We start from the raw sequence: 13,717 nt of genomic DNA, 5'->3' as shown, positions 1-13,717 counted from the left end.
AAGTATTTTCGTATGTTAGTTAATTATTAGGAAAGAACAAAATAATGGTGATTTATATAGCAACACTTATTGCCTTTATTGAGCCGTCAGTAGTTGTGTTAACATAATAAATGATAATATTTGTTAAATGTGCGTGTTGTTTCGCGGCGTTTTAATTATAGATCATAATAAACATTTTTATATGGAAGCATATAAAAAATACATGTATAAAAATTTAATGAAATGTGATTTTGAAATTTAACTATCATAAATCATTTCAAGCATAAACTATTCTTTAAGGTCATAAGTTTTCAATAGTAAATCACTTGAGTTAGAATGAAAATGGAACATTCAGCCATTTACAACATTTAAGTTTCCACAAATTAATTCTACGACTATAAAGTTTGCATACATTGTGCGGCGAATATTTTGTGCGGTGATGTATAATAGTTCAAATTGTTACGAATATAGATTAATATGTGCACTAAATACGCTTCGGTTTATATACCTTTAAAGCAGTTGAAATACCATATGTGACAAGAATTCCCAAACCGAACGCTAAAAGATGTGGAACGTATTTAATTCCCGGTATATCAGGGCGTTTTGCCAATAAAAATTCTATGAAAGTCAACTTCTTGTCGGAATATGGCGGATAACGGCATCTGCAATAAATTACAAGCAATAGTTATTTCTCTACAAATTTATTCCTATGCTAGATTATGTACAATATAATTTTATAGAATACTGCTTACGATGCCAATGTTTCTCCTAACTTATTAAAATTTTTAATAAGGCAGCCTTTTTTGTGCACGAAAGTATCATATGTATATCTTCCATGATAGGCTCCCATACCAGAATTACCAACACCACCAAACGGTAAAGTGTCAACTGAAAGACAGATATTTAATGTTCATACATTAAATATTAAATATAAAATATATCATAATATATTATGATATTATATACACAAAGTACAAACATATGTACAATATAAAATTATTGTGTGTGTATATATATATGTATATATATATGTATATATATATATACAGGAAATATTCGATAATTGCATAAAAAGATTTTTTACATAATTGCACAGTCGTCATTCCTACTACGGGAGCGAGGTCCCCTGACGCACTGAGAAGTCGACGGCCCGTGGCGGTCGAGTAGTGTAATGATTGAATGTCAAATATCACTGAGACAATATATTTAGAATCCAATCCAGAAGTAAAACTTTTTTATTTTTAATCTTTTTTAAATTAAACATTTACTATCATATTTTCCAGATCTTTGATTTTTCTCCAGAAATTTTGATTTTTTTGGTTAAAAAAGGTCTTAGCTTATCACGGATCTTTTATGTTTTATATATTGCCGAACGTTTTGACTCTCAGTCCCTCTTTCTCTTTCACTTGTGTTGTCCTTTTCTATATCGGAGACATCTGAGCTTTCAATTTCGACGAATGGAGTCGTTTTTACCAATGCATAATGGCAACACCTGAGTCCCGATTTTTGTGGAATTATCGAATATACGCAAACATAAAACAATACATGCAAACATGCGTAAGTGTAAACATTACACAAAAATATCTAGGATGTATATTTGTATCAAGATACCTGCGACATGCATTATTACATCATTAACACAAACACTACCGCTGCTTGTATTTTCAAGAAATATCGATACAGTCTTCTCTTCAGTACTAAATATGTATAATGATAATGGCTTCTCCCTGTATAGAATATGTCACAATTTATGAATTAGCAAGTGAAATTGTAATTGAAGGGAATTCAAACTATTTGAATCCTTGTATTATATTTACAAGTGCAAGTTTACTACAAGTGGTTGTAGCGAATTACAAAGAATTATAAAGATTAAAGTATAGTAAGAATTTTACAATTACTATTACCAATATTATATGTGTACTATCATGGAATGCAATTTCAAAGATGTTATTTACAAAAAATTTCAAATATACAGAGAATCTAAGTGTAATTTAATTAGAATTTAACAAGGAGAAATATATAAGTGGATAATTGTTTTTAATGTAATTAATATTTATAAAATTAGGACAAAGAAACTTTCACCTTGGTTTACTAGGTAATATGAAATATTCATATGGGATTATGGATCTTATGCCTTCACCATTTTGAAAAGCGGTATGGATGGAACATATACAATGAACAATATATACTAGGTATTCTATTCAACAGGTATTGTATTAATATCTAAAAAGGCCCCAATATGCGTAAAAATATACTTATACCATCCCTAATATTTGACGATTACCAATGTTTGACGATAACCACAACAGAAAACCCCAATATAAATACATATTAGATAAAATAAAGATTTGTAAGGGCTGAAACAAATTTTACAGCTTCATTCCATATACTAGCAAAAAGTCTACCATTCTTCACTTAATATCCTAACTCACCACAATATTGCATTATCGTGTCATTTACTCCTACATTTCCACTACGAGTTTGAGTTATTAATAAATCTTGAACTTTCCTGTCCTTGGAAAAAATATATAGTACGAGTGGGGTTTCTCTAGACGTAAAGAATTAATTGCCATATATTATTTCTTGTTATTTGCTTTATAAAATATTTTAACGAAATTTATGAAATTGAATAAATCTTCAGTGTACATATAATTTTAGAAGTTTATAAACATTAAAAAATATTTCTGTGCATTTTTATTAGTAGAACATTTTTGTGCATGTTTATTATTGAAAAGATTTATTTGTAAAGAACTCACCGACTATTTATGAAGTTAATTGCTTCGTAAGCGTTATTTATGTTTACAAATGGTAATATTGGACCGAATATTTCATCCTGCATGACAGGATCCGTAGGCTTGACATCAACGAGTATAGTTGGCGAGATATATTTTTCATTAGAATCACAATCACCTCCAAGTGCTACTTTGCCATTATTTAAGTATTTTACGAGACGTCTGTAAAAATATGAGATTTCATAGAATGCAATATAATGTGAAATTATAGGAGATATATATATATATATATATATATATATATATATATATATATATATATATATATATATATATATATATATATATATATATATATATATATATATATATATATATATATATATATATATATATATAAAATAATAAAAATCTTACTTATAATGTTGTTCGTTAATTATACGTGTTAAATCTGGACTTTCTTTGGGATTATCACCATACCATTCTTTGAGAACCTCCTTTGCCTTTTTTATGAATTTATTTTGAATTTCCTCAGTACACAGTACGTAATCAGGTGCAATACATGTTTGTCCACCATTAACACACTTGCCCCAAAGTATTCTTTTCACGCTTACTTCTAAATTCGCCGTATTATCTATATATACAGGGCTGTAAATTAATGCATTTATTTATCACTTTTATATTATGAAGTATGCTATAGTATACTGAGAGTATATTAATGAATATACCTTTTACCACCTAGTTCTAATGTCACCGGCGTTAAGAATTTATTCGCCGCATTGCGAATAATTTTTCCAACTGTAGTTGAACCTGTATAAAAGATGTAATCGAATCTGTGTTTAAGTAGTTCTGTTGTTTCAGGAACACCTCCTAGCACTACATGAATACATTCCTAGAACGTGCAATATTATTTTACGACATAGTGAGAAATGCTTATATCTTTTTTTGATTATTTCAGAATCATTTTCCTATTAGAATTCATTTGGAGTACATACTTGATCTAAATATTTTGGAATAATTTTTGCAAGAACTTTTGATGTGGCAGAGGATATTTCTGATGGTTTAAGAATAACACAGTTACCAGCAGCTATTGCACCCATTAAAGGAACTACACATAGCTGGAAAGGATAATTCCATGGTCCTATAACAAGAACCACACCAAACGGATCTTTTTTAATTTCAACCTTGTCCAATATGTTGACTATTGCCTTTGGAGGCTAAAAGATACAAATAGTTGAATTATATATTTATCCATTTAAATAAGATAGTTAGATTCGCATAAAAAGTTATAAAATATCGAAGATACTTTTTCATCAGCTGACCATTCCTTGAGATGTGTAAGCAAATCTTTGATTTCTCCTTCTGTAAATATTACTTCTGTTGTAAGAGATTCAAATTTAGACTACAAAGGAAGAAATCCATTATTTATGAACCAGAACGTAAAATATAATGGATAGTTATTATACAAACTTTGTGCAGATCACTAGCAAGAGCAGATGCAATTTCTTGTTCGCATTCTTTCATCATAAGTTGTGCTTGTTTTAATTGTTTTAATCTCCATTCTAGTGGTCTTGTTTTACCACTAAGAAATACATTTCGTGTACGTTCAACAAGCTACAAAAAAATTGTAGATTTAAGTACATAATAAGAAATTTTTTATTTTTATATTTTTCTGGAAAATTTGATACATAAATTTTTTATTCTGTGAAATAGAATAACAAATCAGTGTACTTACATTTGCATAATCTGTCATTTTCCTCTTAGTTTGTGCTAGAATCAGAAGAAATAAATGACTATATAATATATAATATATATAATAATAATAGTTACTATGTACATCTCTTATTATAATATAATAATAAATATTATAATATATATGATATAATATTATTTATAATATAGCAGAAATTATGATGCATAAATATAAAATAAACTTTTATATTTTCATAAATGTAAATAATGAAGGATATATTTAAATTATTTTATTTCTGTAAGTATATTATAGTACAGTAATATATTAAAAGAATTATTACTTGAATATTTCTCATATATACTGCAACACAATTCCATATTATTATTATTATTTATAACATCCAAAATTTGATGCACATAAAACCAGCTTAAAAATATGATTATGTGAAACAGTTGAAAAAGAACTAATTACATATGTACATGTATATAATTAAAAAAGTTTAAAATACGTGAAACAGAACGTATTCATTCGAATAATAAATGGTTCGAGATTATAGTTTGACTATAAATCAGATATGTCTGTATTATAATAATACAGGATAGAAGCAATTCCATCTTTGAATACATATTAAGATATCAGCGTCGCCAAATAAAACTTAGATACGTATAGCGCATTACACACTTGTACGGAAATAAAAAATATTCGTCATATACGCTAATAGACTTATTTAATATTCTTAACTTGTGTATAATAGTTTTAGTTCTTATGCTATTTAATATCTATGATAAAAAATTATAATAAATCTCAATATTATCAAAAATATTTATTGCATATTACTATATAGAAGGTGAGGATGGAAGTATGTTTATGCTTCAACAGTCGTAGTTTATTGAATCATAAAATGTTAAATTATGCAAGTGAAACCATGAATCAATTCTTGGAAGTAATGATATCTATCTTTCTGTACACATTTTAGACACGTGGATTTACAATAAAACGTCATATTGCATAGATAAAAATCTTCAATAATAAAGTACAGAACAAATATTTCTAATATAATTAATGTTATTTGATTGTGCCGAATCTCCGTACAAATACTTATTATTAATTAAAAATTAATACAATAAAAAATTACTAATATAATTAGAACTGAACATGTTTTAAAAATAGTAAAAAATTAAAATTGAAAGAATTTAAAATTATTTTTATCATATATGTAGATATACGTACATATATACTTGTCCTCTGATGAATAAAAATAAACTTAATTTTGAACAAGCACGTTTGTTTTTGTGTGAAGCAATGAGGAAAGAATAATCATGGACGAAATACAGGATGGATTTAATACTGTATGAGTGCTTTTATCTCACTTTATGTTATATATTCTGAAATACCGATCGTGTGAAGCAGAGGTTCTGGGATTGCTTTGGTATGCCCTCTACAGTTTTTAGCAGTGAATGCAGAAATTCGATTCAATCACCGAAATTGGTAGTCATCAGAAATAAAAATATCTACCTCTTTTATTACATTCTCATATAAATATTCATTTACATATTACATTACGTTCTAGAACATTTTAAAATATGGGATTTTATTAAGTAAAAATTATACTCCTATCTTTTAGTATAATTTCTACATAAATACATTTATTATAATTTTTTAAACAAAAGAGTTTGTTTAAATACAGTATTATTAAAATTATTTTTATTTTTATGAATGTGTAATATGATCGTCTTTGTTATCGCGTGGAATGATAAACGCAAAAGAAGTTAACGGAAGTAGATTTGAGATTTTCTGAGGAAGGTCCATAGTTGTCAGAATACATTCTAGGAATACAGTCATATTTGTCGCACTTTTATCACATTATTGTTACTGTTTTACCGATTCAGAAAAGATAAATTTTGCTTGGAGAAATGTTCTGTTTATTAAGGAAAGATATCTGTATATTAAGTCATGAAGACTAAACTTGTCAAGGTAATAATGATTACTATTGAACAGTTCTTTTGAAAACTAATTATTATCTTTTGTAGTGATTTAATTTACAATAGAATACAAATAAAAATTAATTTACACTTTGCAATCAGATAAAAAGCAACTAAAACATTACTTACTGTATGAAGAAATCTTTCAAAAGCTGAATGGTGTCAAAGTGAGGTTGTCTTTTAAATGAAATTATATTTCGAAGAATAATTTTCCGCGTCCATTTGTCGAAAAATAAATTACAGTATCAAATCATGTACTTTCGTTACTGAACTTTTATTTGAAACATTTCTTCGTACAGTAAGTAATTTTCGAGTAATTCGAAATTATGAAGTTAGATGTCTTGTCTTGTATTTCATGTAAAAAATAATTTTCTATTTTTTACGTTGTAAATAAAGTCAATCTGAGAGTCAATGGAATGCCAGCATCATGTTTTAAAAGAACGGTTTAATTGAGATTTATGATTACTTTCATAAGCTTGGACATTACGATAAATATAATATGATGTAACAAATTTTAATCTTGAAATTCTGAGTAAAGGTTAATTTTACGGTATGTTTATTAACCCAATTGATATTTGTTTTATCGAAAACTTAGGAATTTGACTTTATTATTAAGCTGACTAAAAATGCAATTTTCACTCTTTGAATGAATGAATAAATAAGAATTTTCTAACTTTACTATCAGATTTCTGTTAATCGAAGGTAGATCTTAATTTTAGTCATCGCCAATTTGTTTTCAATATACGTGAGCGATGAATATAGCAAATATATTGTTTTATGCTATTGTACGATAAATTTAAGTAGTTACGACAGAATTATCGAAGTATTTAGCTGAACAGAATTATAAGCGCGTTTTCTTGCGATCGCTCGCGCGCGAAATTCAAATTTTGTGACAGGTCAGTAAAGAAACATAAAACAACAAAAAGAAAGATGTGCGCCAGAACATACTACGGTGCATCATATTTTTTCATAAAATTCATACCATTAACATTATTGTAAAGCTTTACTGACGGTTCCACCGTAATTTTTACACAGCTCATATTTTATTGCTATCCTATTCTTCGATCTGCGACGATCTGTATCGCTTTTTTCCTTGAAGGCACAAAAAGTCCGATAATTACGCAGGAATATGAAATTTTAACACAATTATCATTTAATGCATATACAATACCAAACATAAGTGTCGGTACAACTTTTAAAACTTTTTTAAGATTGGACTAAACGATTTGAATCTTTTTGAGAAATTAGAAAAATTAGTTTATTAAAGAGTTGAGAAAAAATAGAGAGAAGGAAAAGTTTTATTCTTAAATTTTAAGACAATTGTAATTGATCGGTAAAATAAAGGTTGTTTTTTACAACTTTTTTATCTGAACCTATAATGAAAATATTATTGAATTCGGTTGATGCAATAACAAGCTACAGGCATCAAAAAATGTACAAATCTTTAGATTTATTATAGTTATAGGCAGAAAATCGCGGGAAACTGAGATTTTCCATTGATGAAAACCGTTTGTAATTTATAACAATTATATAAATATAGTATTTGTATTACATATATACAATATAAATATTATATAAATATAGTATTTTTCAAATGTTCGTTATAAGTTCAGATAAAAAAATTATAGAAAAGGACCTTTATTATTTCCATCATGGTTTCAACCAATTGTAATTTTTTCTACGCATTTTTCGTTGCATATCATTTAATAAACTAATCCTTTTAACTCTAACTTCTCAAAGAAACCCAAGTTGTTTGGTAGAATTTAAAAAAGATTATTCCGCCTGTAGGCGTGCCAATACTTATGTTCAGTACTGTATACATAAATAAGCAGATACGTCTAGCTTACTAGCATTTTCATATATTGAGATAATAGAGCAATACTACAAGTGTTTGATTTGTTAAAAGTTCTTGCGTAATACGCTACGTACAGGAAGAAAATAAATAAAACGTCAACGTATTTCCAACTCATGCAAGATAACTAGTCTTTAAAAACACATAATACACTCTTAGTATGAATATATGTAAGACAGATAATTTTTCAAATAGCATAAAAATGTGAAGAAGGTGATTACTTTCAACGTTCAATTATTTGAACAAGGAATTCGAATAAACAAATTTGCAATATTTATTCATTGCTTAATCATTTTACATCTATGATAGAATTCCTATTGTTCTAAAGTTTAAAAAATGGTTCTCTGCCACTCACCTTTCAGTTGCAAATATATTTATGAAACACTGTTACTTGTGTACTATCGTTAGGTATACGCACTTTAATAGAACTAAAGTCACATATACTTCTCTTATCTTATATATTTTCTTCAATGTCTAGATGATCACTGGAGTGACCGCGCACAAATGATTAGGTTCTATCGCTGACAGATCTATGAACGTAATTGTGCAACAAATCTACTGGAACAAGTTTTCAAGCGCTTTTATACCTTCTCATAGCGCCTTGATACTCGCGCCTGCGAAAAAGCCCGATGGTATTCGGAGATAAAATATTCTGAATATATATTCGTCGATTCTTAAAATTCAGAATGCCAAGTAAAATTTTGAAACATGACGATTTTTAATGAATTCGCGGGAGTAGCAATTCTTAACTTTCGATAAGACTAGATTTTTGATCGAATTTTTGAAATTGTTAAAAGATATATAATAGAGGAGATCTATGATAAAAATTCGATCAAAGATCTAGAGTTTGTAGTTAATAATAACAAAGCTTGGCGTTTATCGCTGCTTAGAGACGAAGTAAACAAATTTCTGAGATCGACGTTATATTTTTTAATTACGTTATTTTTACTTAAATTTCCCTCCTTATCTACTGCACTTAATATGTTAGGATCTTAATGGATGGTATAGGACTCTTAGAGTTGGACATTTATGAAAAAGTTAAAAGTTCAAAGGTGCACAGAATGCGTAGAATATTAAAAAATTTGTAAGATACCCATAGTAGAGTATTTGTTATAATATTTAGTAGACGAAATACATTTATATTTAAGTTTCGTTTTTTTTTTTTTTTTGGCTCTGTGTAGGTAACTCTTTTCTGCAAAATTTATCCCATTACCGATATCTAAAACCACTAGCACAATTTAGTACAGTATATTATAAAAATCGAAACAAGTTTCGCATTCCATAGCTTCACGTATTACGGCTTTACGTTACTACGTAATGATGCGTTGCTTAATAAGAGAGCTGTGGCAAGTTTCAGCTGGTTCGAAAATCATACAGATGGACAGTCAAGAAAGTTTAAAGATATATATGTGTTTAGCGTGGATCAGTGATTTACAGAATAATTTATACGTCCTCGAAGTGTTGGAACTGTTGAAACTCAGCACCGTGTTTTATAGAAATGACATCGCTCCTGTCGTCTCTTGCACAAACGTATTGGATTGACACGTAAGCAAACTTCATTGAAGAAAGCAGAAAGAAAAACGATGCACGAAGATTCCTATTTATTCTGAGCTTATTTATATTATTTTGACAATTCTGTCATATTATTTTTTAACTATTACAGGTATGAATCGAAATTATAATAGAATAAAAATTGGAATTAATATTTCTTTGAGATTTCTCTTTCTTATACTAAAAGAAATAATAATTATAGAAAAGTCTAAATGTTTCAATGTTGGAAGCATACCGATTGTTTTTCCTTATAGAAATATTGAAATTTAGCTTTATTCACAGTTTTGTCTAATGCAAAATTAAAGATTTTGTTGCTTACACCATTTTTCTCTAGGGCCCATTAAATAAAAGAGATAAAGGAATGAGTATTCCCATTATATAATATATATAAGAAGTAATTTTATACTGGCCTCCAGTATATGATAATTATAACTACAATTAAATTGCTCCGCGTAAGAAATACTGTTAAACAAGTTTATTTTCATTAACTATATTTTATTCGTCATAGACAGATTAATCTTACTCGATCGACGTCCAAAAGTCGAAACATCGTAATAATTATTCATTAAATAATACAATGAAGAATTTTCTTATAATTTAATGCAACGTGGAACCAAAGACAATGAATTATATATTCACATTTGTTAAATTTCACTTCGTGGTCTCAAAAATAATCACTTTCAAGTTTATCGATTTATCATCGTTGGATCTTTTTAAAGCCTTCGTAAAACCATATCATTAATCATCTCGATTATTATATTTATTTATTACTATATATTATTATATATTATATGGATGAAGATACGAAGAACGAGGAATGAAAGATTAATAATAATAATGTTAATCGAGATCACTCACTGGACTTGTCGTCGTCTGGTAATTCTGACTCTATATCGATCCGGTGCTCTTCTACGACTGGCGTTATATTCTGTGACTTGGGACGAATTGGTTCCCCATTCGTATCACTCATTTCAAGCACCACTTCTCTCTGAAAATAACCGTATCAATTAGCATATCAGCGAAGTTTACATATCACAGAACCAAACATCTATTATTTAAATTGATAAGTTTCGATATTTTTATATTATTTAAGATTCGTAACATTATCGTAGATAAGAGACCTAACGATCGATAAATCTTATTGTTAACAATAATTGAGAACTTAGTTGCGTACTGTTTATTTTGTATCAGAATGTATGAATGTATGAATCAGAGTATTCAAATTATATAGTCACTCGAGATAATCCCAAGTGATTAATATCTCATAGAAGAAAAATATTTTATCTGAGGCTTAAGAACCGAACGGAACGGAAGTATTACAATTTCGTCATCTGGTGCGTAGGAAATGTAGTTAATTCATCGTTATTAATACGCACGGTAATTTTGATCGTTTTAACAGTCGTTTTCTTTTATTTCGTGAACGAATTTTTTGAAGTTGCAAATTTTCAGTTTTATTTTCGATCTCACCAATCTGATCAGAATAGTCATTACAGTGTTAATGAAATTGAAAAATGTTTCCTATTAACACACATGGTATATTCACATAAAAGGTTTCTGTAAACGTTCAAACACTTTTATAAATCACTATGTATACATATATGATTCTTGTTCATATGTACATAAACACACGACTCAATAATTGTTCGAAACATTAATTGCTTCAAACTAAATTCAAGTTTATGTAACTGATCTTTTTTGTCAGTTAAATTAACGCGAAATTTTTCCAACGATGAAATCAAGTGGTTATCAGTAGTAGGAAATACTTCTTAAAGCGTAACACAGACGTAATTAATTGCAAAAGCACTTACGAAATAATCGCGCCTCCAAGATCTTTAACTAGTCATGTTACGAATGTCGAAAAGACGAGGTTGCCTTTCATGCAGCTGTATCACGACTGAATGGAGAAGTATCCTTTTCGAACGGTTACCGCGATAGAAAATAACGTAAAAGGATTAGTGGTTCTAACGGTGAAATTTTCACGATGGCAATTCCATTTGAGAATGATGTTCGGAACATAAGGAAAGAATTAGCTATACGAACATGAGAGGTCGAAGACGAGGAATTTACGATAATCGCTATTTAAATTTTTGTTTGTCTTTGATCGTTTTGTATCGCATTGAGTGTTTTTCTTCTTCTCGAAGTTTCGCATTGTTTTTAGGGTACTACAATATTTGTTAAGCATGCAATTAAATATAGTTTTAAGAGTAATTTGTTCTTTTTTTCTACTTTGTATTAAAAAGGTGAAGATACATGGAAATAAAAAATAAAGAAAAATAAAGAAAACGAAGAAACGTGGAACAGTTCTAGATACGAAACGTCTTAAAATAACCGATATAAACAATTCGATATAAATAATTTGTACGAAAGTGCTAAGAAATACCCACGTGACCAGCCTACTTTTACTTTTCCTTTCTCTGAAACGAATGCTTTGCTCAAAAGCAGGTATATTGATTTGCCTTATCGTAGAAATTTAAGCACAAATAAAACAGTGCTGTTAAAATACAAATTCCATACATTTCAATATATTGTATATACATGTATTTAATTATAATAAATAGCAGACGGGAAATGAACTATATGTTATTTTAATATTTTGTTCTAATAATATTCTATCCATTATATTTCATTCAAGCTTAATGACTTCCTTACCAACTTACTATGCCAACTTACAATAGCCAATTAAGTTATTGCTGAAATAATATAATTTATTAATAGAGTCAAAATTTAATATTCAACATTCATCATTTATAATTTATATTCCTCTGACTTAAACGCTATTATTAAAACGTTGTTTGTAATTTTGTAGCGAAAATAATTAAATTCATGAAGATATTTTATTCTTAATTTTAAAAGAATCTGAAACGTTTCCGTTTCATTTCAGATTTTTCTCTCATTTTCATAAAAATCTTTTATCTTCCGCAGTTCATCACTGTTTCTTCTTTAAATTATTTCCTTCGATATGTTTATCACACCAAGTTATTTTTGCTTTCTCGACAAATTCCCTTTCCTTGTCACAACACTTCAATTTAAACGTTTTATTATTTCCTTGTATTCTCCGATTATCAACTATTTTAAATTTTGTTATTTATAACTGTCCTTCTCATCTAAATCGAAGTTATACGACATTATGCGAACGGAAGATGCAATTGACAATGCCACTAATTCTGTTAGGAATATGAGATTCATTGGTAGAGAAACGAATTAACATATGCAAACTATCTAAGTAAATGTCATTGAACGAAGGTCCTTTTTTTCTTGACAAAGCGATCTCTTGTGATCGAAACATACACGAGTTTTGAAGAATTTAATGACCAGAACAACTCATTCTATTTTAAGTTTACCTTTTCAAATGCGATGACTTGCCGGTTTCGTTAAATCAGAATATCGTGTTATTAATTCTTTTCGATTTGACCCTGAACAAATTTTCTTGCCGCGTTTTTCATAAAAATTCAAGAAGCTTCTCTTTTTTAATCGTAGATATAGATTATATTTGCACTCAATATTTTATTTTGAATAACACGACTTTTTCCTTATTTACCAATATCGCCACATTTTTTTTTATTGTTTATGTAACGTGACGATGATGATAAATCGTCGTTTTCAATTACTCAGATTTGTCTTATAAAGAAAAAGGTAGCGTGATCGATCGACTTTATCATATTTATTAAAAATTAACTGATAAGGTGGATTGTTAGCGAATTCCTGAACGAAAGAAGAAAATATCATAAGGTTTGAATCCATACTATGCGAATATTGTACTCACCATAGCTGATTTTTGTTGATCAGTCATATTTCACGGTTTATTACGGGAAGCTTACGCGTTGCAAGTAATTTTCCAGTACACTTTTCCAACAAACATGCGATGATTATTGCTGAGGTACTGTGGGGAAAATCGTCGCGCGATCGATCGTTCAAACGTAATCGATGA

General features: G+C 28.5%; 2 protein-coding genes across 12 annotated transcripts in view; one reads left to right on the top strand and one right to left on the bottom strand.

Moving 5' to 3' along the window:
* LOC126865775 (COP9 signalosome complex subunit 1) overlaps positions 1–8,962 on the top strand; it is a 13,274-nt gene extending 4,312 nt beyond the window's left edge. Inside the window, exon 6 of the mRNA XM_050618674.1 lies at positions 8,717–8,962. The gene's annotated coding sequence lies outside the window, so the exon portion shown is untranslated. The remainder of the gene's footprint in view (positions 1–8,716) is intronic.
* Positions 1–13,717, bottom strand: part of LOC126865771 (aldehyde dehydrogenase, dimeric NADP-preferring) — a 14,216-nt gene extending 499 nt beyond the window's left edge. The window contains exons 1-12 of one of the 11 annotated variants that reach the window (XM_050618663.1): positions 13,553–13,715; positions 10,648–10,777; positions 4,447–4,481; positions 4,182–4,325; positions 4,018–4,113; positions 3,707–3,928; positions 3,440–3,603; positions 3,129–3,359; positions 2,736–2,933; positions 2,412–2,527; positions 732–867; positions 488–641 (exon numbers count right to left, since the gene is read on the bottom strand). In XM_050618663.1, the coding sequence (XP_050474620.1) occupies positions 488–641; positions 732–867; positions 2,412–2,527; positions 2,736–2,933; positions 3,129–3,359; positions 3,440–3,603; positions 3,707–3,928; positions 4,018–4,113; positions 4,182–4,325; positions 4,447–4,481; positions 10,648–10,777; positions 13,553–13,579 (1,653 nt within the window). In that variant the 5' untranslated portion in view covers positions 13,580–13,715. Of the gene's footprint in view, positions 1–48; positions 642–731; positions 868–1,590; positions 1,707–2,411; positions 2,528–2,735; positions 2,934–3,128; positions 3,360–3,439; positions 3,604–3,706; positions 3,929–4,017; positions 4,114–4,181; positions 4,326–4,446; positions 4,482–4,875; positions 5,089–5,241; positions 5,353–5,634; positions 5,799–7,368; positions 7,442–8,593; positions 8,743–10,647; positions 10,778–11,597; positions 11,687–13,552 lie in introns of those variants that run through there. The other 10 variants (XM_050618662.1, XM_050618661.1, XM_050618664.1 and 7 more) reach the window with 10 other exon arrangements.

This window comes from Bombus huntii, chromosome 5 (genome assembly GCF_024542735.1).
Source record: "Bombus huntii isolate Logan2020A chromosome 5, iyBomHunt1.1, whole genome shotgun sequence".
Lineage (NCBI taxonomy): Eukaryota > Metazoa > Arthropoda > Insecta > Hymenoptera > Apidae > Bombus > Bombus huntii.
The sequence above is the reverse complement of the archived record's forward strand: the minus strand, read 5'-3'. Positions and strand labels throughout refer to the sequence as shown.